The 23,382-nt window shown below is 44.3% G+C and overlaps 3 protein-coding genes across 5 annotated transcripts in view; 1 reads left to right on the forward strand and 2 right to left on the reverse strand.

Annotated features, from left to right (window-relative positions):
- The window catches only part of nt5c3a (5'-nucleotidase, cytosolic IIIA), a 7,284-nt gene extending 1,582 nt beyond the window's left edge, over nucleotides 1–5,702 (reverse strand). Inside the window, exons 1-7 of one of the 3 annotated variants that reach the window (XM_011605229.2) lie at nucleotides 1,814–1,883; nucleotides 1,208–1,250; nucleotides 930–1,028; nucleotides 750–819; nucleotides 498–630; nucleotides 331–420; nucleotides 77–239 (exon numbers count right to left, since the gene is read on the reverse strand). In XM_011605229.2, coding sequence (XP_011603531.1) covers nucleotides 77–239; nucleotides 331–420; nucleotides 498–630; nucleotides 750–819; nucleotides 930–1,028 — 555 coding nt within the window. In that variant the 5' untranslated portion in view covers nucleotides 1,208–1,250; nucleotides 1,814–1,883. Of the gene's footprint in view, nucleotides 1–76; nucleotides 240–330; nucleotides 421–497; nucleotides 631–749; nucleotides 820–929; nucleotides 1,029–1,207; nucleotides 1,251–1,813; nucleotides 1,886–5,505 lie in introns of those variants that run through there. The other 2 variants (XM_003965802.3, XM_029838416.1) reach the window with 2 other exon arrangements.
- Nucleotides 5,703–6,034: 332 nt separating this feature from the next.
- Nucleotides 6,035–8,402, reverse strand: dctn3 (dynactin 3 (p22)). Its single transcript, XM_003965803.3, has 7 exons — nucleotides 8,237–8,402; nucleotides 7,516–7,600; nucleotides 7,191–7,277; nucleotides 7,010–7,093; nucleotides 6,841–6,899; nucleotides 6,704–6,763; nucleotides 6,035–6,522 (listed from the first exon to the last, which is right to left on the reverse strand). The coding sequence occupies exons 1-7, from the start codon at nucleotides 8,336–8,338 to the stop codon at nucleotides 6,436–6,438; spliced, it is 564 nt and encodes a 187-aa protein (XP_003965852.1). The 5' UTR covers nucleotides 8,339–8,402; the 3' UTR covers nucleotides 6,035–6,435.
- Nucleotides 8,403–8,574: 172 nt separating this feature from the next.
- atg5 (ATG5 autophagy related 5 homolog (S. cerevisiae)) lies at nucleotides 8,575–23,055 on the forward strand. The gene is made up of 8 exons (XM_011605230.2): nucleotides 8,575–8,704; nucleotides 9,102–9,286; nucleotides 9,796–9,923; nucleotides 10,523–10,601; nucleotides 10,868–11,030; nucleotides 11,968–12,062; nucleotides 16,584–16,701; nucleotides 21,818–23,055. Exons 2-8 carry the CDS (start codon nucleotides 9,179–9,181, stop codon nucleotides 21,952–21,954), a joined length of 828 nt encoding a protein of 275 aa, XP_011603532.1. The 5' UTR covers nucleotides 8,575–8,704; nucleotides 9,102–9,178; the 3' UTR covers nucleotides 21,955–23,055.
- The last annotated feature ends 327 nt before the right edge of the window (nucleotides 23,056–23,382 follow it).

Genomic DNA, 23,382 nt, shown 5'->3' on the forward strand with positions numbered 1-23,382 from the left:
CAGCGAGATCAAGCCAGCACAGTCAGCCGTTATGTAAGTCTGAGCTCGCCGAAGAGACCCGGGCGTGTGGACTCACATTGTCATCAAAGTCCATGAAGTTGGAGACCACCTTGATGTTGGAGTGGTAGACTCCAGCCTGGTGGATGATCTCCTCCAACACGTCACCCAAACCAGCCGAGAAGATGAAGACGGGCACGTTGTACTTCTGCAAGCGGTCGAAAAACTGCTCGTACCCGTCCCTAACACACACAACACACACATGCAGACCACAAGTAACTCCTCCACCCACAAGGCACCAGATCTCCCTGCAGATTCTGGGGTGTCTCGTACCTGAGGGCAGCATCGGATTCTCTCACCACCTCTGCTAGTTTGTCCTTTTCTAGTCGCTGCTCCACCAGTAGCGTGTGGGAATTATAATACCTGCAGACAAACACACGGTTGGAGCTGAAGCCACAAACACCGCTGCCTACACCTGCTGGAGGCGGAACCGGCCTTACCACTCGACCATGAAGGGGTACTTCTCCTCCATGGTGAGGTGAGGGTCGATCTCGATGGGATAATACTTGTTTTTCAGCTGCAGCAGCTTCTGTCTGCACTCCTCTGTCACCAGCTTGCAATTATCAATGATATCTGTGTAAAACGGGATGGCATCACCTTCCACAAACAGCAGTTCAGCGTCCTGACAGCTAGAAATCTCACTAAGGCAATAAAAAAAAGAAATAATTCTGGGGAAAGCATGTCATACTCACTGTGACACGTTGGACAACGCTTTCCATTGACAGCGAACTTGCTTAAGGTCATGTCAAAGTCTGTGATAATCTGGAAGGCAGCAAAGAACATGTTTGAAATGGCTCATATCCGGGGTCCGGGCGCAGCGGATATCCGCACCAGCAGGGGCGCTGTTTCACCTCCTGGCAGCCCTGGTGTACCTGCAGTTTGGAGGCTCCTCCTTTGATGAGATCACAGATGATCTGCTCCACCCGCTCGGGGTCCCTCATGTGGACCGTCGTCTTCTCGAACTGAGGCATCTGAAGTGAGCAGGACAAGGCAATACATTCAAAGTTTTTAGTGTGCAGCTTTCAAAGACAAAAAAATAGGAAATAGGGCGGGAGGTTCACTGCAATGTAAACAAACTTAAAAGAACCCGCGTTCTCCGGGTCATAGACTTGGAAGTTTGTTTTTACAGTATTTCTATTTATGAACAAACCTGTCCAGTATCAGGAGAGAAGAATCAGCTGTTGACTTGTTACCTGTCAAAGGTTCCGGAGTCATGAACACAGAATAACACAGCTGATTTCAAGTTCATAACTCCAGCAGCTTGGGACTGGATTCATATTTGAGCTCCAAATATAAAGTGGATAACATAACCACAGGAACTCAGCCCACTAAATACACACACACACGCACACACACACAGCCCGACCAGCACCAGCCATTTCTGGTTGGTTACCAGAATTCAATTTCCCTCCGGGGATGAATAAAGTAAATCTTGAATCTTGAATTACCAGAGAAATGCTCAAGAATCAACAGAAAACCAGAGAGTCTGAACACCGTTTGTCCCGACAGAAACAGTCTAAACATGTTATCTGACACCAGATATCTGGAGACTAATGGCCCCCTGTGTAGGCAGAACCCTCCATTAAGGTGTTCTAAAAACACAGAACCGTGTTCAGGAAGTGCTCTTGTCAATAAAACACATCCACACATCAACAAAAGGCTACATATGTGCTGACTCATCTCTGCACTGTCGTCATGTAGAACCTAACATAGCTAGCACACACAGACACACAGACACACACACACACACACTTACCGTGGTCTGTTGTCTCAGCTCTAACAAGAGTGAGGAAAAGATTGTTTGGCTACAGAGCGCTTATATATTCACAGAGAGGGGGCGGGGCCCCAGATACTGTAGGTTACAGATGGCCCCGCCTTTAGCCTGCACAGTTCACGTGCACAGCAATCAGCTGACCCATTTCAACACACACACACACACACACACACACACACGCGCACGCACACACACACATACACACACACACGAGTATAAATAAGATGATTAATGGGGACAAAGCAGAAAAGGTGATCCGGCCTTATTCCAGAGGGGTGACCTTTGACCTTTGTGGAACAGAATCCTTTAAAATCATTTGGGGATGAGAGGACTCACTGCCACGCTCCAAAATGCTGAACGTGCACATTTTTAACACATTTGCCCTGCACACACATGCATGTGTACGCAGTGAATAGCTTGAAACCGTACAACAGGTCAGGGGTCAAGGGTCAGCGTCGCACACATGCACATGGATGTGAGCGCATCAACATGTGCACGAGCACTCAAAGCTGAATGTGTGTTTTCTGTTGGCGCACGGGTGTAAACAAGTCAGGTAGACTCAAACACCTTTACAGTTAGGTCTGAGTGAGGCTTTTTTAAATGTATACACACCCTAACCCTAACACACACACACACACACACACACACACACACACACACACACACACACACACACACACACACACACACACACACACAATCCTTGTTTCCTGTGATACTGACACACTTCTTTTTATCTACAGGTTTATTGTATTTGGTCAACACTCTGCTATCACAATGACCTTCACTCAGGTTCAACTATAAGTAATTAAACAACAAGTTAAACAACAGTGACACGTCAGCCCGATTCAAGAGAACGCGGCTGCGCGGCAGGTTGGCCGCCCATGATGTACTCTGGAACCCGAGACAGCCGTGTGTTTCCTCCTACACAGCGAAACCCCTAAGAAACTAGGTCAACGCTCTCTGGTTACAACGCGACAGAGACACTTTTAAATGCGATGATCCACAGACAGCTGAGTGCTTCCAGCTTTACCCACAGAATGCAAAAGAAGGAGACAATCATCAGCGCCGAGCGTCGGACCAAGAGGAGTCTGCGTCATGGCAACATTGGAAAAACGAGCCGTATTTGTGGACAGTTAGGTCCCTTGGAAGCATGAGGATGTCACTGAGGATGGGCTGTTTCTGTTAGCTAACTGATCCAACTGACCTGCAGGACATGAGATCCACTATCAGTTATTTAACTGCTCCAACTGTTCAGTGGAGCTTTATCAGCTCTTCATCCACTGACCTTTAAAGGAATGTGTCCCATCTGTTTAGCTGCTGTTAGCTACAGATTTACTGACACATTTCTTATTGGTAAAATGCCAAATTCTTATCATTGTTATCAAATTTTCCATGTTGGCAACTCACCAAAATTACCCTGCATCCTCCTGATTTATTCGCCCAGCTAACAGGGCAACGTGCCGCCCCAGCCCTCCTCTGTAGACGTCGGAGTTCACAGTGATTTTGACAGACAAAAATGACTACAGTACCAGCGTTATCACATGGTAACACACCACCACCTCTAATAATATGTTGTGGTGTGTTATCATGTGGTAACACACCACAACATATTATTAGAGGAACAAGAACCGACATAAGGCTTTAGAGGTTCTGGAGAAGATGACCTGATGATCTGTTGTAAATGCTAAAGGTGAAAGATGAAGCAATTTTTCTATCAAGTTTCTGCACCAGCGCCCTGTGCCCCCACTCACACTAGGAAGGACTTTGGCTGTCATGGTGGCAGCCATCTGGCTTTAAGATAAAGACCGCTCTGCTGGTTGCAGATCCCAAACCTTTCTACAGACACTATACCTCCCTCTTGTGGTCACCACAGGAATGACAGGCTCCACGAGTAGTTCTGAAAAGAACACGATGTTCAGCTGAAACCTTTGGTCTTGCTCCCATTTTACCACAACATATAAGCAGCCGTTTGTTCCACTGAGAATTAATGAATTACTGAATCACGTTAAAAATTAGGAAGGATTTTAGACCATTCGAATGAGCCATTAGTGCTTCATTAACACACAAATGACAAAGGGCAGTTTAAAGATGATAAAAAGCAGAAATATAACATTTTAATTGATTGAACAAGTAGAATTATTTTGTATCAAAACGACCATCAAAATACTATGTAGCAAGGTTATTTATCATTTTACTTTGTTTTTTGGAACTGTTGAGCTCCAGGTCTCAGAGGGGTGTAGAAAGAACATGCAAATACTCAACAGGCTTTAAAAAAAACACGTTTGTGTTGTTCCACAACCCTGGTTTAGGTATGTGTTGGGCTCCACACCTTATCTGCATCGACGATTCCTTTTTTTTCCTCAAGATCCATTATCAGATTTTATCTACAACACTGCACAAAGTCAAGTTCTAGCTGAAGCTGCTGCAACAGGGTAAAAATCCTCAACTCTGATGCTGAATGTTTATTTCTTATTGCAATAATCAAGTTAAACAGCTACTTATCATCTGCATAGAACTGTCAGATAAACAAGAGATACAGCTGCTCCTTAATGCAGAGACACATTTATGGTTACTACATATCAAATATAAAATCTGAGGGCTCTGATATCTACTGTCTGTTTAAATATTTACTGTTCACAAAATAACATTCTTCACTGTAACAATCTATAAACCTGCACATAAACAGCAAATCCACCAACACCTGACTGTGGCGTCACACAGTCTTACCAATAAAGGGCGCATCATTTACATTAATAATAATCAAAACAACACACTTTATGTCCAACTGTTACTGTCCGAGAAGGAAAAATATGGAAAAAATGTTGATTACAACTTGCAGAAGCCTGGGCTCATAACAGAGGAAACAAGAGCCTGCACAGATTTAATAACACAGGCACGATGTATCTTCTTTCTTTGACATGTGGCCTTATTTCTTTGACATGTCTCTGTCTGGAATGTTGCTTTGATTCCGGTCGGGCATATTTTAAAGATGACTAAAATGGGCCGAATTGCAGTTTGGGCCCCAGAGTTGTTGTTTTCTGCATGGCACTATCATCGAAAATATCAGCCATAATTTTATTGTTACGGTTTCCAAGGAGCATCCATGTCAAAATGAATCTGCAGTCTACGTTTTCAGGTGACACACGGCGGCGTGGATGATGACCTCTAAACGCGGCTCTTATTGGCGCCGGCCCAAACCGCCACTACAGTCAGAACCACAAGTACTTCCTGGTCTGATTTTCAAAATATAAGAATGCAGACGGCGCAATGTCCTCCGTGTGACGCATAAGATGAAACGCTATATGTCTGTAATAATTCATTTAAACCTTATCTTTGGAAAGAAACAGCTGAAACATTTAATTTACTTCAATCAAGAAGAGATGGTCGGCGCTATTATTTCTATTAGTGACGAGTAAATTGGGATTATAAAAAAAGACTCCAAATACACAGAGGGCTCGATTCACAGTATGCTCATCTGGCAGCATACCATATAAATATATATATATCCAAAGATACAGAGTAAGTTAAAAAGAGATAATTTTATTGTTCAGTAACAAGTCAAGGTTTAAATGTCTAGTATTGTGAAAGTACGTTTAATTTGAAGGTAAATCACACTTGCTTCCTGTTTCCGCTTTCTTTCTCGTTAAACCAGCGTGTCTGCTTTGACTTACCATCTGTATAATCCTGGTTTTCTTTCCAGCTCGTTTCTTCTTGGCCACGATATACTGGGCCAGCACGACTCCCCCGAACAGGGCACAGACACTGGCGCTAGCCGCGGCTCCGACCTTCACCACGGCCGTCTTGTCCATGACTACCGGCCGCTGCTTCCGCCTCCTCGCAGATCCGCCCCGCCCTCCCTCAACAAGCGTCTCCTGGCGCTCACACGCAGCCAAAGATCCTAGCCTCCTTTGGACCACTCACTCGTTTCTGGTTTGGTGCACCCTCTGCTAGCTGACAGCAACATGTCGAGGTGTTTGTGTTTCTGAAGGAAATACTACATTAAAAGCAATTAATGGCACATACGGTGTCATCAAAGATTAAAATAATGTAAACGTAGCCAGGCTTGATAGTAGTGGTACCTGGCATGTATTGATTTAAACAAGGCAAGCTCTCAACTTTTAATTATTTACTAATCATTAAAGAAGGCATTTATCCAAATTGAACAATGCATTTAAACAATAAAAATGAGTAAAGACAATATTCAGAGAAAAGTATTCATATTTATTACGAAGCAGTCATGCCGTATAATACATGACAACACATAAAATACAGTACACAGGAAATAATGGTGATAATTTAGGGTTTCAAAAATTATATCAAGACACAACAATGGGGTAAATCAGTACGATGGTGGTAAGTTTATGTTTATAACGACTGATGAAGACTCAGGAATTCCTCAGACTGGTACAGTATCCACAGACTATAGACATAGAACGCGTCTATAGTCTGGAACCTCTAACATCTGGCGACAAAATGACAGAAATTAAAAAGAAATTGACATGTTGTGCACCTTTTGTCTGCCTTCATTAAACATGAACTACTGTTTGGATTTAAGGCTCCCACTGCTGTGCACTCGTCTTCATGAGGGCTGTCAATCATCATTACTCCACTGGCCGAATGCCTTTGGCTTCTTCTATCTTCCTCAGGGACTGATCCCACTGTGTGAACTGCTTGGACAGCAGGAACATCTGAAAAGCAGAGGTCACGTGTCAGTGGGTTGAACTCTGACAGCAACACATGTGATTTCATGTGAATTCAATACGAGGAGATGCATAAAGATGTTTCCCCTTTGCAGAGAAACATAAAAGAGCACGGATTAAACATGTAATGATGAGAATGGCTGCCATCCTGTGGATCAAAGCCACGTACCATTTTGTTGTACTCCTCAAAAAGCTTCTTCACTTCCTGGGACTGAGCCTCCATTTGGTCCTATGAAGGAAAGACACAGCGGAGTCAGGACAACATAAAAGGATTAAATATTAAAGAAAACGGAGAGAGACAACCACCTGTTGTCTGACGTGAATCTGTGATAGGCGCTGCAGCTTGGTGGCATGTTCGGGAACATCTGTGAGCATCAGACACATAGCTGATAAAGACTAGTCTACATCACCTTCTAAACACTGTAAATGACGCCAGGATTTGCGTTGCTTCAATCTCCCCTTTGCTAAATCTAACCTCGGATGTAGCTGCTGTCCAGCAGCGGCTGCATGTTGCTGATCTGCTCCAGCAAAGCAGCGTGGGAAAAAAGGAAGGCCTCCTCTGTGCAGAGAAACACAATATATAAACCGGTGTTCTACAAAATACAAGTTTTACACAGACATCTGCTGTTTGCCTCCAGGTCCTTCCTGGTTCTTACCGGCCAGGATGAACTCTAACTTCATAGCATCAGGTAAAGTGATGTGGTCTGTGAACTGGGGGTCCAAATACTTCAACAAGTCCTCAACTGCACGACAACCCCAACAACAGCAAAGAATGAACAAACACGGTCAGTGGTTAATAATACAAACGTAACACACTGAGCTATAAATGAGCACTTGCGGCACCATTTGCTAGAAATCTTTTAAATAGTCATTAAATAAGAAAGACTGTATTGAGACAATTACAGCATTCATAAATCTTTGAAATGAATAAATAAAATATGCCTTTTGTTAGCCAGGACTGTTACAATTAATTTGACTCACTCTTCTTGTGCAGGATCTTCACTCGTTCCCGTTTGTTGCCTGTATTGATCAGACCTGCCTGAATCTTGGCCAAAGATTCAGCACACTGGCAATAAACATTCATAAAGTACACAAGTGAGAATGACACTTTACTATTCTGACAACATTTGATAATTAGTCATTATATAAATGGGAGGTTTACTCTAGTATTTCAGTTTCATTTTTTTAAAAATCACATAGAGTTCTAGTTTAGTAATGAAGCAGATTAAACATTAAGAAATATCAGAGAACAAAGTGGCTTCACTTTATTTAGCCTGAAGATAAAAGTGTTCCCGAATCATATGATGCTTTATATGAGAGGCCACATTGTTTTAACAAGGTTTTAAACATCTGCCACACAATCGGATTTTAAGGCTGCGTGAGTGCATTTAAATAAGTAAATAGAGAGAAAAGTAAATTCCAGAAAACAATAAGAATATTTCAGTGCATTAACAATACATACAAATACAACCGCCCATATGTAGAAAGCAGATACACATGATTGATTGTAATTGTATTAATGATGAGTTAACACTTTGGGTTCTGATACATACATGTCTTTAGGGTCATTGACTAGCTGTTACATGTATATCTATAGATGTTTATCATTCAAAGGGCGTTCACTCATTGCTAATTCAGCTAAGCTAACAGCGGCCTAGATTCTTTACTAAAGTCGCTGCAGAACACATTATTCTCAACCTACCTTGATGGGTTTTGCGCTCTTACTTCTTTTCTCGCCGTAGATGCGATTCTCCAAAACCTGAAGACGCATCTCCAGGCTGTCCATCTCCAATTGTCTGTCCATTCTTCAGGTTTGTGGATATAAATGATTCAAGCGGCTCATACTCTTACGCAGTTTGTGAGCAGCGTCGCATTTCGATGACGTTCGTCGATGGCGTCAGTCACAAGTTAAAAAACCTTCTGTGATACTGTTTAATTATACCAGTGCTCGTAATACTGCGCGTTGGTGACGACTCGTTTACTTCACGAAGTTTGGAAAGAGTGTTTGGTTTATTCGTTATTGCAATTAACCAGTCGTAGCCGACGCTAGGGGGCGCTGCTTTGTGATGAAAGCGCTTTTCAGCTGTTTTCCGGTGACAGCAGGGGAATGACAACACCGACAGTTACGGCCCTTCCACCTTTCAGGCCGACTCTACAGTATCGACCAACAGTAAGGCTTTTTTCCCACTCATCGCAACATACAATACATGTCTGTTTGCGGACACCAAGGACAGGAACCAAGAAGAAAACACATGTAACGTAAACAGTTATTCAGTATGGTCTCACTAGCTAAAAGTTAGCTCGAACTAGCTTTCAAGCTAGCCAGGATGGACACAACACCTGCGTTGTTTGCCAGGTTAGAAGTTAGTTTGCAAAGTGAACGAAGGGTATGTGCCTTCTAGTGAGCTATAACTTAGTAACAACACCCCTGTCTCGTTATAAACAACACAACTGAATGTCTTAATGCTACTCAAATGAGTTAAAGTGATAATGTAGCTGTGCTTGGCTTCTTTACGGATTGCGGGGGCTGTGTTTAAAGTTTGGGTCTGTGTTGGGCTGTGATGCAGGAAGCCACCTGCCAATCATCGCCCTGGTCTGTGTTTTCCGAGCTGGTTCTTTATGTGCCACTGGTTGCAAGCGCAGCATGGCAGATGACAAGGATGTGTTGAGAGATGTTTGGTTCGGCCGGATCCCCACCTGTTTCACCCTCAACCAGGACGAGGTCACCGAGAGAGAGGCCGAGCCTTACTATGTAAGTGCATTTGATTTGGGTCTCAAGGTAGATGTTGGAAGATAGAAAATCTACATATATCGGCTATAGAATGTCTGATACATTCAGTTGAGAATATTAAATGAGTCCAAAGCTGTAAGAACGCTTGTTTAACCTCTGTTAGCTTCATGGTTTTTGTGAGAGGCAGTTATATTACATTCATGTTTCATAGCAGTTTTGTTGCCTTATTCTGTCAAATGCAAAATGTTTTTGTGTCCACCTACATGTGGCCATTATCCCTGGGAATGATTTTGTTGCACAGATTGAACTTTTGCTTTACTCTTTAAGTAACACTTCCTCACAGAGGGAATAAAAATGCATTATTGCAATGGATATTGTACCTTGCAATTGTATTATCTCATAATCACTAATCTTATCAAGTTCCCCATCTGCCAAACCCTGAGCAAGACTCACTTCTCTAGTATAATAAAATGATTGTTGTCCGTATTCTTACATGCTCAAATATTGCCTGAGCTCTGCCTTTTTTATAGCTGTTGCTCCCGAGGGTGAGCTACCTGACTCTGGTTACAGACAAGGTGAAGAAACACTTCCTCAAAGTGATGAAGGCGGACGATGTGGAGGAGATGTGGTTTGAGTATGAAGGGACGCCGCTGAAATGGTAAGAAAGGATTGTTATCTAAGCTGGTATTTCCAGTTCTCCCAGCAGAAAAGACTGGGCACATGAGTGTGTTGGCCCAGAAATGATACAGAATCTGAGTCCATTCTTACAGTAATGTTTTCAGAATGTTCCTAAAATGCTTGTAGAAGTGTTCACATATTTGTTTAACAGCTTATTTGTATTGGATTTCCAGGAATGTAAATAATTGCCCTTTTAACAGGAAATTAGATTAGTGCTGCGAGATGTTGACTGTTAGCTAAAACTTCCACTTTTCTGTACTCATATCTTTCTTTGAATATAGAGTGCTTAATGTGCCTCACACCTGTCAAATGTTCACACCCACACTCAGAACCACAGCAGAAAATCAGTCCATGCCAGGACATTTCCAGCCTGTAGAGAATTTCATTTTATTCATTTGATTAACGAGTCTAATGAATTAGTTATGAGGGTGCGGGTACAAATGACGGCCACAAGGTGACACTAACAGCGTAGCGAAGCAGCCCTGCGCCACTTTAAAAAAAAAAAAAAATCAAAGTAAATCCAAACATTAGATTTCGATCATTGTTTAATAATTAGATGGATTTGATTAATCTTCTCAGGCACTATCCAATTGGAGTCCTGTTTGACTTTCATGCGTCCAACACTGTATTACCATGGAGCATCACAGTGCACTTTAAGGTGAGAGTTTGTGTCTGTGCACTATCCAAATGACTTTGTTTCCCAGGTAAATGTTATATTTAGTCCTTTCTTATGCCCTCTGTATTAAAATGTAACTTTGTAAGTGAAAATCTGATTAAATTTTACATGAATGATTTAATTAATGTAGTTTCACAGGGTGTAATTTATATCAGTAACAGCTATCATGAAATTATTAACAATTCTATGGCCTTTATTGGCAAATATAATGTAGCTGCACATAAAGAAAATGATGGCGTCTGTATCAGAATTTTCCAGATCGTGACCTGCTCCACTGTCCGTCCAGCTCTGTGGTGGAGGCTCACTTCATGTCCTGCATCAAGGAGGCAGATGCCCTAAAGCACAAGGGCCAAGTCATCAATGACATGCAGAAGAAAGACCACAAACAGCTGTGGATGGGCCTGCAGAACGGTGGGCCTCACACATGTACAGATGGAGAGATAGTAGAATTTACCCATTCAGCAACAAAATTTTTACATCCTGATTTTTCCTGCATCCATCTAAAATATTCCAGGAACAAAATACATTACAAGACAAATGATTGATGTTTTGTTATTAAGTTGAATTTATAGTTGTATTTTCATAGAATTATCAAAACTGCGGCCGTTTTTTTTATGTTTAAACATTTGAAGACAAACCCCAAAACAACCACAAGCACCTCTCTTACAGTTTCCTGTAAGAGAGGTGATGTAGTAACTGGAGTAACTGGTGCATCTAAAAAGGGTTTTCTGTCCATTTCTGAAAGGAAACTGACAATAGTAGTAGACCAAAGTTACTCATGAAAATGACAAACCTTAACCCCAAACCTTCAAATCAGAACAAAAAAAGAGAGAGAGAAACAGGGTGGCCTCACAACTTAATTCAGGAGAGAGAAAACATGTGAAAGTGAGAGCAGAGGGAGTTGGAGGGCTTGAAAGTAACACATGCTGCTTAGGTGTCCTCTCAATTTGACTGAACACTCTCCATTTAAACCTCTCCGGTGGTGAGTTACACATGCTCAAGCGCCTCTTAAATGATTCCTTCCACCCACCTTCCTTCCTGGCTGGAGTCCAGAGCAACCAAACAGGCAACAATAACCCGCTGGCCAGTATATCCATGTTGACCAGTAGGACAATGCTGAGCACTCACTGGGACACACAACATTTGTCCCAACATTTGTTACCAAACATACCCAATAACTAACTGACAAGTTGGGGTGTATGAAGGTTTAGAATTTGTGATAATCCTAGAATAATCTGGACTGTCCTTTTATTTAACTGTGACGGTTTTTGAAATCGTATGCGTTGGGCAGATTTGAAACAAAACAAAGGTTTTACAAATAGATTTTTCATGGTTTGTCTCGCCACAGATAAGTTTGACCAGTTCTGGGCCATGAACAGGAAGCTAATGGAATGTTCCACAGAGGAGGGAGGCTTTAGATACATCCCCTTCAGAATATACCAGGTAAGTCAGAAGCTGCATTTGGCCAACAGGCCAGTAGATGTTGCCAGACGGCTGCTGAACAGATCCGACTGGGCTGCCGGATGATGTGTTATCTGGGAAAACACCTCCTACGCTGACGCATCGTTACGGATCGTAACTTACCGTACTCTGCATGAGAAGCTGTCCTTTAATAATTATCTGCAGCTGATGAGAAGAAGGCAATTATTCCCGATACTCCTGATCAGACATGGACCAGGAAACCTTCCTCTTCCTGACACCCACAAACATCTGCAAACTGTCTGAAATATTGTGTCACTAAGTTTGTCAAATCCTTCCCATAAGCAGCAGATTGTTAATCGTCATCAAGTTTACGCGTGATTATCTGGCTCTTTAAAGGCAATCTAAGGCCTCGACCTGCGGCTCTCCTGGGTCTGAATGGAGGTGGGATGGTGGACGAGTCTCACGACTCTGTCCCGTCCAGTTTAGGCAGATAAGCGTTCTCTTTCAAGCCCAACTTTATCCTGACTCAGGTGCAGTTTCCCTTTCTACCAACAACAAAAAAGAAGAAAAAGGCTGAACAAGTGGCTGATTGTCACCTGGAAATCATTATCACGCTGTGATCCAGACGTCGGGGGAAAAGCACCACACTTGGAGTGAAATGTTTAAGGTTTCTCTCCAGAAAAGTGCGAAGAAGCACAGTGATGTCTTCCCCGTGCGCTCAGTCGTGACAAGCACGCCGCCAGCAGCTGTCTTTCCACTGAAGCTGGATTCTGGATTCAGTCCGTTCTGGAAAGCGTTTGGAAAACCATCTGGATCTTTGCACCAAAAACATGTTGACAGTCTCTTGTGAGTCTGACACAGAAGTGAAGTATCAGAGGGCCTGTTAGGACAAGCACGACAGATCAACTCAAGGAAATGGAGGGAGAGACTGGGGTTGGCTCAAGCAGCAGGGCTAGAAGCACAGTGGTCCTCTTTCCTTCTACCTCTCACATCTTCAGGGCATTCTCAAGCAACCAAAGCATACTTGTGTTCAGTAGAAAAGCCTCTAAAGTGGCGGCCGCGAGGAGGAGCCTCCCTCTCAGACGCGCACTTGCTGCAGCTGTGAAAAACCATGTCGCTGCGGCGGCTCGAACGAACCCAAAATTTACTGTTTTGACGCAGGAGTAAAAGTTTCCACGCTCTTTTTTTTTTTTTTTGATGACAGTACAAACATCAAAGAATGTAAAAATATCATTCTGATTTCCAAAGATAGTAGAAAGGGCAACATTCCCTGAAATACGCAGATGGTTTTGGAGTGGTTTCCATCCTGCACACTGCTAAATATTTACATGGATGGGAGAGAATGGAAACTAAATCTGCTCAGTATCTTGAAAACACCCACTAATGGTTTTCTGCCTCGTCTTTAAACCACTTTCAAGGGTTTGGTTTCAACTCCAAAGCTCTCAACTGTATGAAATGTTTTTTTATTACGATACAGGAAGTGAGTCTGGTTTTAGTGGACATGGTTTTTATCCAAAGAAGTCTCCCGTTCACCACCTGTTCATTATGTCAGGGAACGCCGCCGCTCAGAGACCAGGAGTGTCGTGGTGATATTATCATCAGACGCATCAGACAGTTCCAGACTGAACAGAAACACAGAGAACAAAGCTGTGTGGCGCTACACGCACACACACACACACACACACACACACACACGGTTGCTCAGAGTCCTTCAAAGCCCAATTGTGGTCTTTGGTGAAAATAACATGCTGTGTTTGATGCAGACAGAATTAATGACAACAGTCAGTCCAAATAACAGAGGGCTCATTTCCGTCTGGCCTCCTCATGTAGCTGAAGACACCTCGTGTGCGCGGGCGGCACATTTGTGTCTCCGTGTTTCCACTTTGCGTCCCTCAGTTTAGATAAAGCTAAATAATGTCTCTTACTTTTATGGTGTGTCTCAGCGTGTGCAGACGTCATGAGTTCACAAGTTCTATTCAAGTGTTTTTGTCTCTTGGGATGCTTTCCCTTTATCTCTGTTCTTTGAGCGCTGCCGTGCACGCCGCACCCTTTGCCTTGACTGGGGGCAGAACTTGTTTGGCTCCTTCAGCGACGCCGCGGCGTGATTCAAGGAGCCGGAGGGGCCCGAGAGTCTAGCTGCACGGAAAGTGAAAATGACTACCCTGCATTTAGAGATGGCTTCCATTGTTGCCCTGCAGGTTTACCCCCCCGACCCCCTCCATGACTCAGCCGCTGCTCATAAACCCCCAATGCAGGATCCACTCACGTTTAGCATGTTCATTACCTTTCTGAGCTTGTGTAATAGCTCACTGAGGCACGAGGGGGGGTGGTGAGTGTGCAGACAGTCACAGAAATGTTGACTTATCCCCCGTTGCCGTCGGCGTTCCTTTACAGTAATAGGTGCAGCTACTGCAGTTGCTCTGTTTGGTTCTCGAAGATGACCCCATCAGTCATACCTACTGGTCTTTTACTGGTTCTATCATGTCGTGTTGGCTACCGCCGGTGTCAGGAGACAGATGGTCTCTTAGATAAATAGATGTTAAATGAATGGATTTTTTCATTTGAGCTCCTAGTTAGGTTAAGTCAGTGGGTCGTTTTAGAGCCTCTGAATTGAAAACATCAAATTGAATGTGGTTGAACGCTCCTCTGTTGACCCGGTGGAGCTAAAAACATCTGATTTGCAGTGAACTATGGTAAAGTGCAACAACTGAACCTGCCTCCAACACCAGAGCAGTGAATAATGAAGGAGTGAGTGTTGGGTTTCTCCTCTCCGGTGTGGGTTTCAAGTCTGGATGAGAATGGAATTTTAATTTGGCGATGAAGTTCAGTGGAAATCCTTTCTCTCTGCCTTCTCATTGCATGGAAACCCAAACAGATGGATCCCTCTGCACTGTCTAACCACCCTTCATTGTTTTGCGATCAATTAGGCAGATTGAGTCTCCATCAACCAGGAGGCGTCTTGAGTTGCTCTTGCTCAGTGAGAGCGACTTATCTTTTTCCCCTCCATCATAATGACTTCTCGCTCTCATGTGCTGCTGTGCCAGCTTCAGTGTCAGGGCAGCTGAAAAGAAAGTGTCTCCATCCAGCCGATATCACACCCCTCTCCCCAAGGATCAGTAGCGCCTTCTTTGTTTGGAGACCTGCTCAATTATTCAGGGTCAGCTTCTTGAAAATGCAATGAAGTAGCTGTCACTTAGCGCACTCTCTCCACTGGGGCTCCTGCTGGTGATCCTGCCTGAAACGCCACACTTCCTGTCAGTGACTCAGTCTTTCTGTAACCTGACCTCCAGGGTAGCGCCTCTGCCGCCGCCACCGTCTTGTTGCTTCGCGCCTGGCTCTGGTGTGTAGTTACCTCTCGGCTACCTGATCCTCGTCCTCGCCGGTTTCCTTTTCACAGCTCCATGATTAGAGCTCATTGTGTGTCAGACTCCCTGTTTGACAGCTCAGGTTTGACACCTCAGCTTGGGTATCAGCTCCAGTTGACCATCCAGCAGTGCTGCTGTGTAAAGCACGCACACGTAGTCCGAGACTCCATTTATCATGCTGCAGATGACCAGGGCTGGGCAGAGTCACCACATAAATGATGGAGGCAATGGAAGTTTGAAATGTTGTGTTGTTTTACTTGCAAACTGCAGGTACTCCACCTCTGGTGCCTGAACATGAACTCCATCCCTTTCTCGTGTCCCGGGACTCAATCATGAAGACGGGCGTTCACTTGCAAACTTCATTTGAAAGGCTAGAAAAGCTCCTGATATTTACAGAGAACATTAAAGCTGTGGTGAATCAGGCTAGTTGTGCCTGTGCCAATACAGATTAGAATCAGTCTGAAGTTCACAAAAGGTCTACGACCAATCTGAGGATGGAGATTAGGTCTAAACACAGTGGCCAACTGGTTTCAATGTCTGTGAGGTGATTTCCCAAATTGTTTCCACTCTCGGAATCTTGTGGCTGCTGAGCAGAGCGGAACACTCATAAGCATGTTTGATGTGCACATCATGTTGTTTAGCTGTCCCATCAGGACGTTTTACTTTACATTTCCCACATTTAGTGCTCAGTCCTGTGCAGAACTAAGTGACCCCTCCTCTCTTGGTCATGCTGATGCTGTTTATACAATCTATGATTGTCAACGCCTTGGAAGAATGTGTCGCCAATGTGTGTATTTCTCCAATTACATTAAGACTTAACTTTGTGCAAACATTCTCATCCTGTTGCCTAACTGTTAAAAAAAAGGGTTTATTTTCCTGGAAATCATCTTGTTTTTGATATTCTCTCAGATAACGTGATTGTTGGTCCGAGAAGTTGTTTCACCCAAGCCTGTACACGATGGCAGCCTGTGACGCGCAGAGTTAATCTGATCAGTGAATTACGTCAGTGTCACATGTTAGATCAGGCACATTCTGAGCAGCCGGCCTCATCAAAGCACTGAAACTAAACTAAATGTTCGCACTTGCTACGCAGTTCTAGGAAAATGGTGTGTTTTTCTCTGTTATTCTTAGTTGTGCTATTGTGAATGCTAACTTCCTACTCTCCATTTCATTTCAGACAATGATTGAGAGGCCGTTCATTCAAAAACTGTTTCGACCTGTCTCACCTGAAGGCACCGTGCACAGTCTGGGTGACCTGCTGAAGGAAGTGTACCCGGCTGCTTTGCCCAGCGATGGTACGTGTGCACACACAGGACCTGATGTTTTCCACAACCTGCCTCATAAATCCATTGTTATTAGCAGCTAATGCTGTCGGCAGTGCTGCCCCGTTACAACAGTTTCACATTATGACCCACATCTGTACACGACAGACATTTTATTATATGGTCGCTGCGCACGGCAACGTGCAATCATGATGGACGCTTGAGTTGCAGCTGTGGCAGAGGTGTGGCGACAATGAAAGGAGAGATGGAGCGTCTGAGCGGCAGTCTAAACACACGCTGTCTGCAGTTGGGGAGAGAGGAAGTAGATAAGGAGACAATAGTGTTTCAGGACACAGGACCCGCAGGAGACTCACCTGCACCCAGGAGACAGTACCATTAACGCCACCCCCTCTCCGGCCTCTGTCTGTCCTTCTGCCTGTCCCACATGTTCATTTTCTCACCCTCTCGTCTAAATATGTGATAATCGTGCAGCAGCCTCACAACACTCACACATGCAGCCTTTTCTCTCTGACAAACATCTGTACTGCGAGAACAATTAAAATATAGATATAATAGCCAGGAAATGGGGTATTTGATGCCCTGTGGAGTCTGAGATAATCCCCCCGGCAGATCATACATCAGGGGGAGATGTGCCATATCTTCTGTCTCGGTCCACACTTTAGTCTCTTCCTCTTGTCCTGTTGCTTCTCTGGCTCTGTGGTTTTCCTGATCTAAGAGTCTTTTCTGCCTGCTTTGATCCTCTATCGCTTTCTCAGGTGTAGCTTCCAACGTCGTCTTTGTCTGCTGCAGCCGTCTTTCATGTCCCTGACTTTAAATCGCAGCTTTGCTCTGCTCTCCTCCCTCTGGAGTCTGCCAGCCTGCCCGGCTGATCAAGGTGAAAGTGTTCCTTTTGTCTCCCTCTGTTTGTTTGGTGTCCCCTCTTCCTCTACTGCTAGATGTCTCCAGTGATATGAGGAGATTATGGCGGTGTGTTTGGATTAGAGCATCTGAGGCGCGTTTGCAGGGACCGAGGGGGTTGTGGTGCCTGTCGTGTTTGCAGGTAGTATTGTTCAAGCCTTCAGAGGATGGGGGGGACCCGAGGTGCTCCACTTCACTCTGATCTTTCGAACATCAAATGTGCTTCATACAAGCCCCCCCCCCCCCCCCCCCCCCCCCCCCGTATTATGTCTGGGTAGGAGTGACGCTGACCTCGGTGGGACCCACAGAGGCAGCAAATTCACAGAGATGGTTTGAATTAAGAAGAAGGGGACTCCCAGAGGCGTCCATGAAAGGGTGAAACTGATTATTCTGCGTCTCTTACATGTTGCAACAAAGCAGCTGTTTGTCTGCTGTGACCTGAGTCTGTTTTTCTGAAGCAGGTGCATCATCGAACACGCAAAATCACAGTCACGCACCTTCGTATCCTAACACAATTCTCATAAGGAAAGAGTTTTATTTTTATGCTCAAACGGAGCTGAACCCAAACAGCTCATGAAAAATGAAAAATTCTGGTCGTCTTTTATTGATTGCAGCTGTAAATAACCTAAGGAACCCCCCGCCCCCATCTTACACCCACCTCTACCCCTCCCTTTTCTTGGGGTTTCAGTGGCTGTTTTGATACAGCTGATAGTGGGCTATGGTTCATACACTATGTGTGCAGGCGTGTATGCGTGACTGAGGGGGAATTTAGAATGAGTCGAAGGCCTGTGTACCGTCTGCAGCCATTCTTGATTAAAGTCTCATCAGCTGAATCTTTTGCTTTCAAATTCTCTTTGTCCAAATTTCCCGTACATAGTCCGGATGTCTGTGAAGCAACACCAGCTTTATCTTTACAATCACACTTGGCTACAAAAATGGTTTTCAGTTGTTTATTGTAGGCTTGTTTTTATTAGTATAAGTATTGTAAGCTGAAACTGTGGTGGAAGAGTTTGTAATAGATGTTTAGATTTAGATAGATTCTTCCCCATGACAACCAGGGTCTCCCGTCCAGGACTAATGTTCTTTGCATTGTGTTTAAGACTCGTGTCACCTGATTCCGTTATCATCAGCACACTTGTAAAGGGATTTCGAGGGAGCTGAATTGCCCAGCTTTGATCAGTCGATCATCAGCGGTGGCCGTTGGAGTAATTGGTAGCATCTTCCTGTCCCAGTTGGACTTCCCACATCGTCTTCCCCCTCGTCTGTGTTGTCCACCACTGAGTGGGTCATCCCTTTACAGCAGGTGGTGGGTCGGAGCAGATGCCAGTGCAACAGTCTGGCCATCTTTGGCTGCGAGGAGAACGCACCACTGTGGTCGTGCTAACGAGCGGGTGGCTTTGGTTGCTGCTGAAACATGTCATCTTGGCTGGATGTCGTTTACGATGCGACCACAGGGAGCGGGTCTTTGTGTATTTGAGACAAATTCGACATTTTCAGCCAGAAATTAACTGCTGTTTTTCATTGCTTTGGATTTATTGATATTTTTGAAAGCGTGGTTGGTCCCAGCAGCCCCCTTTGCTGTGGCATTTGAATTACACTGTGACTGTGTAAATAAGCTTTTTTGGGATCAGAAAGACTAACATCACTAACAAATAAGGGTTTAGCGAAAGCTGAGTATTTTTTTAAATGTCTTAAGGTTTAGTCACACTTTGAAGCCAGGGAAAAAGAGTATTTACTGACAAACAAAGCAGTTAAGACATTGATATTACAATAAAGCCATGTTTAAGGATTTATGGCTCTCAGTAATAGACTCATTATTCAACACACCAGCATCACTTCATCCTTGAAAGCCTCATAATGGAGTTTTTGTGCCTCAGGCTCGTCTTTGCTTGTAAAGACTGTTCAGCAACAGAGCTTTGACGTTTCACAAGATCGAGCATTGCTTCAACTGGAGGAAAGAAAAACCCAGATTCTTCCTTCTTGTTGACTTTCATCATGACTAATCTGCTGACAGTTGTACCTGAGCCCAGCAGGAAGGTGAAGAAACGCGTTTCTCTGACGGACGGGGTCCTGACAAGCGTGTTTCACCCAGCAGCTTCTGTCAAACCAGTACAGCCATGTTCAAGGAGCAAAACTCACTTTTAAAAAGATGGTTCTGGGTGGGTGTGTGTGGGTGTGTGTATGACAGGTGTGGTCATTCTGTATTTTCCTATTTGTCATAGTGAGACTGGAAGCACACGCCCTCTCTGTCCATGTTTGTTTGTTTCAGCCCAGAAAAACAAAGTTTTTCCTGCCCCTTCTCACATCTTCTCTTATCCATTTTTGAGGCTCACGTATTAAAGTGTTCACTCACAGTGAAATAATTCTTTCATTTTTGACGGACTGCAGTTTTAACCTTTTAAAAGTGAAAATCTACTGTCTGTCTGGTTCAGTTCCTTTCAGGTGTATGTTAGCACAGTTCTGCTGTAATATTACACAAGGCAGCTACAGGAAACCTTAAGGGTCAAAACACATAAAAAGCCAAATAACCGCATATCCACGAGGTCTCGCCCACAAGGGGGCACCACATGTAGAGTATCAGTATATTTTTCTTTCAATATTGTCCACATTGATGAGCAATGAGTTTTGTATAATTCCATTTTCACTCCATTTGTTTAACATTTAATGTTGGTAGTTACAGTAATAGCGACTACATTTTTGGTAACTTTAACCCCCCCCCAATTTTTTCATGCTGTGGCCTCACCTGTGATCATATCACTCATTAAATGATGGAAAACTGTGACTGGAGAGCCAGCAGCCTTCCTCTATCCTGATCTGCACATCTGAAATGGTCGGCATAAGCGCATCTCTCTGTACGTCTTTGCCTCCGTCCATACATATTTGTCTCTGTAGAAGTCGCGTGCCCGCTACTGGCAGAGTGAGCAGGTGTGGGGAGGAGCCACGTCTCAGACCGTCAGTTAGTCTCTGTCTCAACCGTCCTCCTGATATTACGTGTACACACACGGTCTAAAATGTCATACCATTGGGTGTGTGTGTGTGTGTTTGTGATATGGGAAAAGGCCTATTAGCTTGTTTCTCATGCACATGCAGGAAGGACATCTTTCAGACTTTTCTTGCAGCTCACTTCTTGACACCGCAGCATCTATGCTCTACAGCTCGATGGTTTTATTAAACCGACATTAATGCACTTTAACGAGCAGCCGGAACATATTTTCTGTTTTACAGTTGATCTAAACATCTGTGTTTTCATGCCTAAATGCAAACATATTTGGTGTGAAAGAACGAAATCACTATTTAAATGGGTGAGTTTGTGGAAACAATTAGCCAGTGTAAGGAAATGGGATGTGTACAAACAAGTGAATGTGTCATTTTAAATAATACGTTTTTAAATTCAAAATGCAAAGTGGCAGAAAACTGTCAAAAATGAAAAAAAAAAAGTTGTGTCTTTCTTTTATTAGTCTTTTAAATGTTTGAATATGCGAAGGAGAAACTGAAGCGAGCAGGCCCCGGACAATATACGGGCTACTTTTCCCACAATGCAACAGGTGACCCGCTCTTTCCTAAAACTCTGTGTTACCGAGTCTCCGGCAGGCAGCCTTAGTCTCGAACATAACATTGACTGTGCAGCTGCTCTGAGCACGGCTCTGGCTGCAGCAGCAGGTCGGTGCCAATGCTCCCGCTCTCGGTCTTGTGGTGGGGGGTGGCCAGAGAATCTCACAGTCCGAAAGTACTAACCGTCAGAGTGAAAGTTCAAAATTGTGATTGTGTCAACGGTGAGCACAAAACAATCAACTGTCACTCCAGTGAGCTTCATACCTGACGCCATCTCTGTGGTATGTGTGTGTGCATGTGTGTGTGTGTGTGTGTGCGTGCGTGCGTGCGTGTGTGTGTGATGTGGTCTCTCTCACCTCAGCTCACTTCCTCTTTTCTCTGCCATCTTTGACAGTTCATCTGCTTTTTTTCTCCGCGATCTATTTTCTCTCATTGTCCCTTCATCCTTCCACTCCTCTGATTTTTTCTGATTTATGTGGTATTTTAAAAGGCATCCTCCTCTCTTTGTTGTTGCCATGAAATAAACAAGAAGAATTCCAACTGGATAACATGTATTTAAAAATGTTAGGGTGTTTTTAAAGAGACCGTCAGCCTACAAATGTCTGCCGTTTACTGTAAAATCACATTATAATGAAAAGGTGCGCTAACCCTCTTTAACAGGCTCTCCTTCTTCCTGCAGGTAAGCAGAAACACTTCCAGGTGGTGATCCACGGCATCGAGCCGCTGCTGGAGACGCCCCTGCAGTGGCTGAGTGAACACCTGAGTCACCCCGACAACTTCCTGCACATCTGTATCACCCCGGTCCCCTCTGACTGAGGCCACGCCCCCACGCTTGTCTTGCTCTCAGCCCCTGATCGTGGCCTCTGGACTCTATGGAGAAGGTGACGACCTCTGCCACTTCCGAGACGCTTGTTTATAGGACTGGAGGACTCCAGGCCTGTTTGGCTGAGCAGCGGAGCGTCCGTGGCTCCCCTCCCATCCTCTCCTGCTCGTCTGCTGCTCTGAACGAACCTCAGCGGGAGGAAACGTTGAGCAGTTTCCTGGTGTTCCCTCCTGCCATACATCTTTGTCCGCGTCCGGCTCAAGTTCAAGTTTGTGGACGGGGAGGCGGGCTTGTCGAAGGTTAGGGAGAGACATCCTGCTGAAGTTGCCTTAGTTACCATCCTGTGTCATCTGCATGGAGACACACAACGTTTACACTGTGTCCAAAAGTCCAGATTGTGTTTCTGTATTAAAAGTCAGCTGGAACCAGAAGCAGCGGCTGAGGTGCGTCTCCAGGACGTCGGGGTTTGCACCACACGTCTGCTGCCACCCATGACGGGGTCCTCTGGAAAAAAGCCACTTAACAAGCTGACATGTTTGTCATCACCTGCCACTGTTCCTGAATTAGTAAAAAAAAGAAAAAAAGAATAAAGATTAAAAACATGGACGTTCATCAACTTGGTTTACTGTGAAAGCCAAAATAATCAACCTTCCAAACTGGGGTCGTTCAGATGGAGGTTTTACTGTTGGCCAGCGAACCAGCTGTTTACGAGACGAGGGTCAGAATATGTTTAATAACAGGCAGTAAATATTTCAGCCATCGGTGCCACGCGGCCAAACCTTTCCTCTGTCAAACTCCAGTCTCTGTCGGCTGCCAGGCTCCAAAACTGGCATCTGGTTCTCTTTCATCAGGAGACAGACGTCACGTGATGAGCACGTGTGTCTGCAGGCTGTCAGGGCGCCACGTAAATGTGAAGCAACTAAACAAAAATGTGTATGACCCCCCCCCCCCCCACCAACGCTCATTATCAGCTTCTCAGGTCACACTCCTCTGTTGACACCAGATTATTCTTTTCTTTTATAAATCATCTTTTTTTACATCTGTTCTCATGATATACTTTCACACCTAACATCCAATAAAAGGTTGTTTTGTCAGAACTTTTCAGAGAATTCGTCATTCGGGAGTGATTCTGGCAGGAATATCGGAGAAATTAGGACGTCCGTCTCGTTTATTTCTGTATCTACGTGGGTTACCCTCTTGGTGGACGACACCATTTCTGAGCCGCTAATAAAGGATCAATATGAAGCCATGTGATGTTCTGTGACCTCCGACAGAGGCTTGTCAACGGTTCCCCCCCGGAGAGGATTAACAGAGAAGCTGTTGGGTGAAAGTGTTTGATGTGTTTGTGTTTTCAGACGGGACAAAACTCATCGTTTTCTCCTCTGGTGTCATCTTCTTACTTCAGCGGGTCCTAAAAAATG

The sequence above is a fragment of the Takifugu rubripes genome, chromosome 7, assembly GCF_901000725.2.
Source record: "Takifugu rubripes chromosome 7, fTakRub1.2, whole genome shotgun sequence".
Classification (NCBI taxonomy): domain Eukaryota; kingdom Metazoa; phylum Chordata; class Actinopteri; order Tetraodontiformes; family Tetraodontidae; genus Takifugu; species Takifugu rubripes.

Bases quoted from the DNA above. Each gene is read 5' to 3' on its own strand.
- dctn3 (XM_003965803.3), bottom strand. From the start codon at position 8,338: ATGGACAGACAATTGGAGATGGACAGCCTGGAGATGCGTCTTCAGGTT. The intron at 6,900-7,009 runs GTTAGATTTAGC...TGATGCTCACAG, and splicing joins GGACAGCAGCTACATCCGAG to ATGTTCCCGAACATGCCACC. The intron at 6,523-6,703 runs GTACGTGGCTTT...TCTGCTTTTCAG, and splicing joins TTGAGGAGTACAACAAAATG to ATGTTCCTGCTGTCCAAGCA.
- atg5 (XM_011605230.2), top strand. From the start codon at position 9,179: ATGGCAGATGACAAGGATGTGTTGAGAGATGTTTGGTTCGGCCGGATC. The intron at 12,063-16,583 runs GTAAGTCAGAAG...ATTTCATTTCAG, and splicing joins TCCCCTTCAGAATATACCAG to ACAATGATTGAGAGGCCGTT. The intron at 16,702-21,817 runs GTACGTGTGCAC...TTCTTCCTGCAG, and splicing joins GGCTGCTTTGCCCAGCGATG to GTAAGCAGAAACACTTCCAG.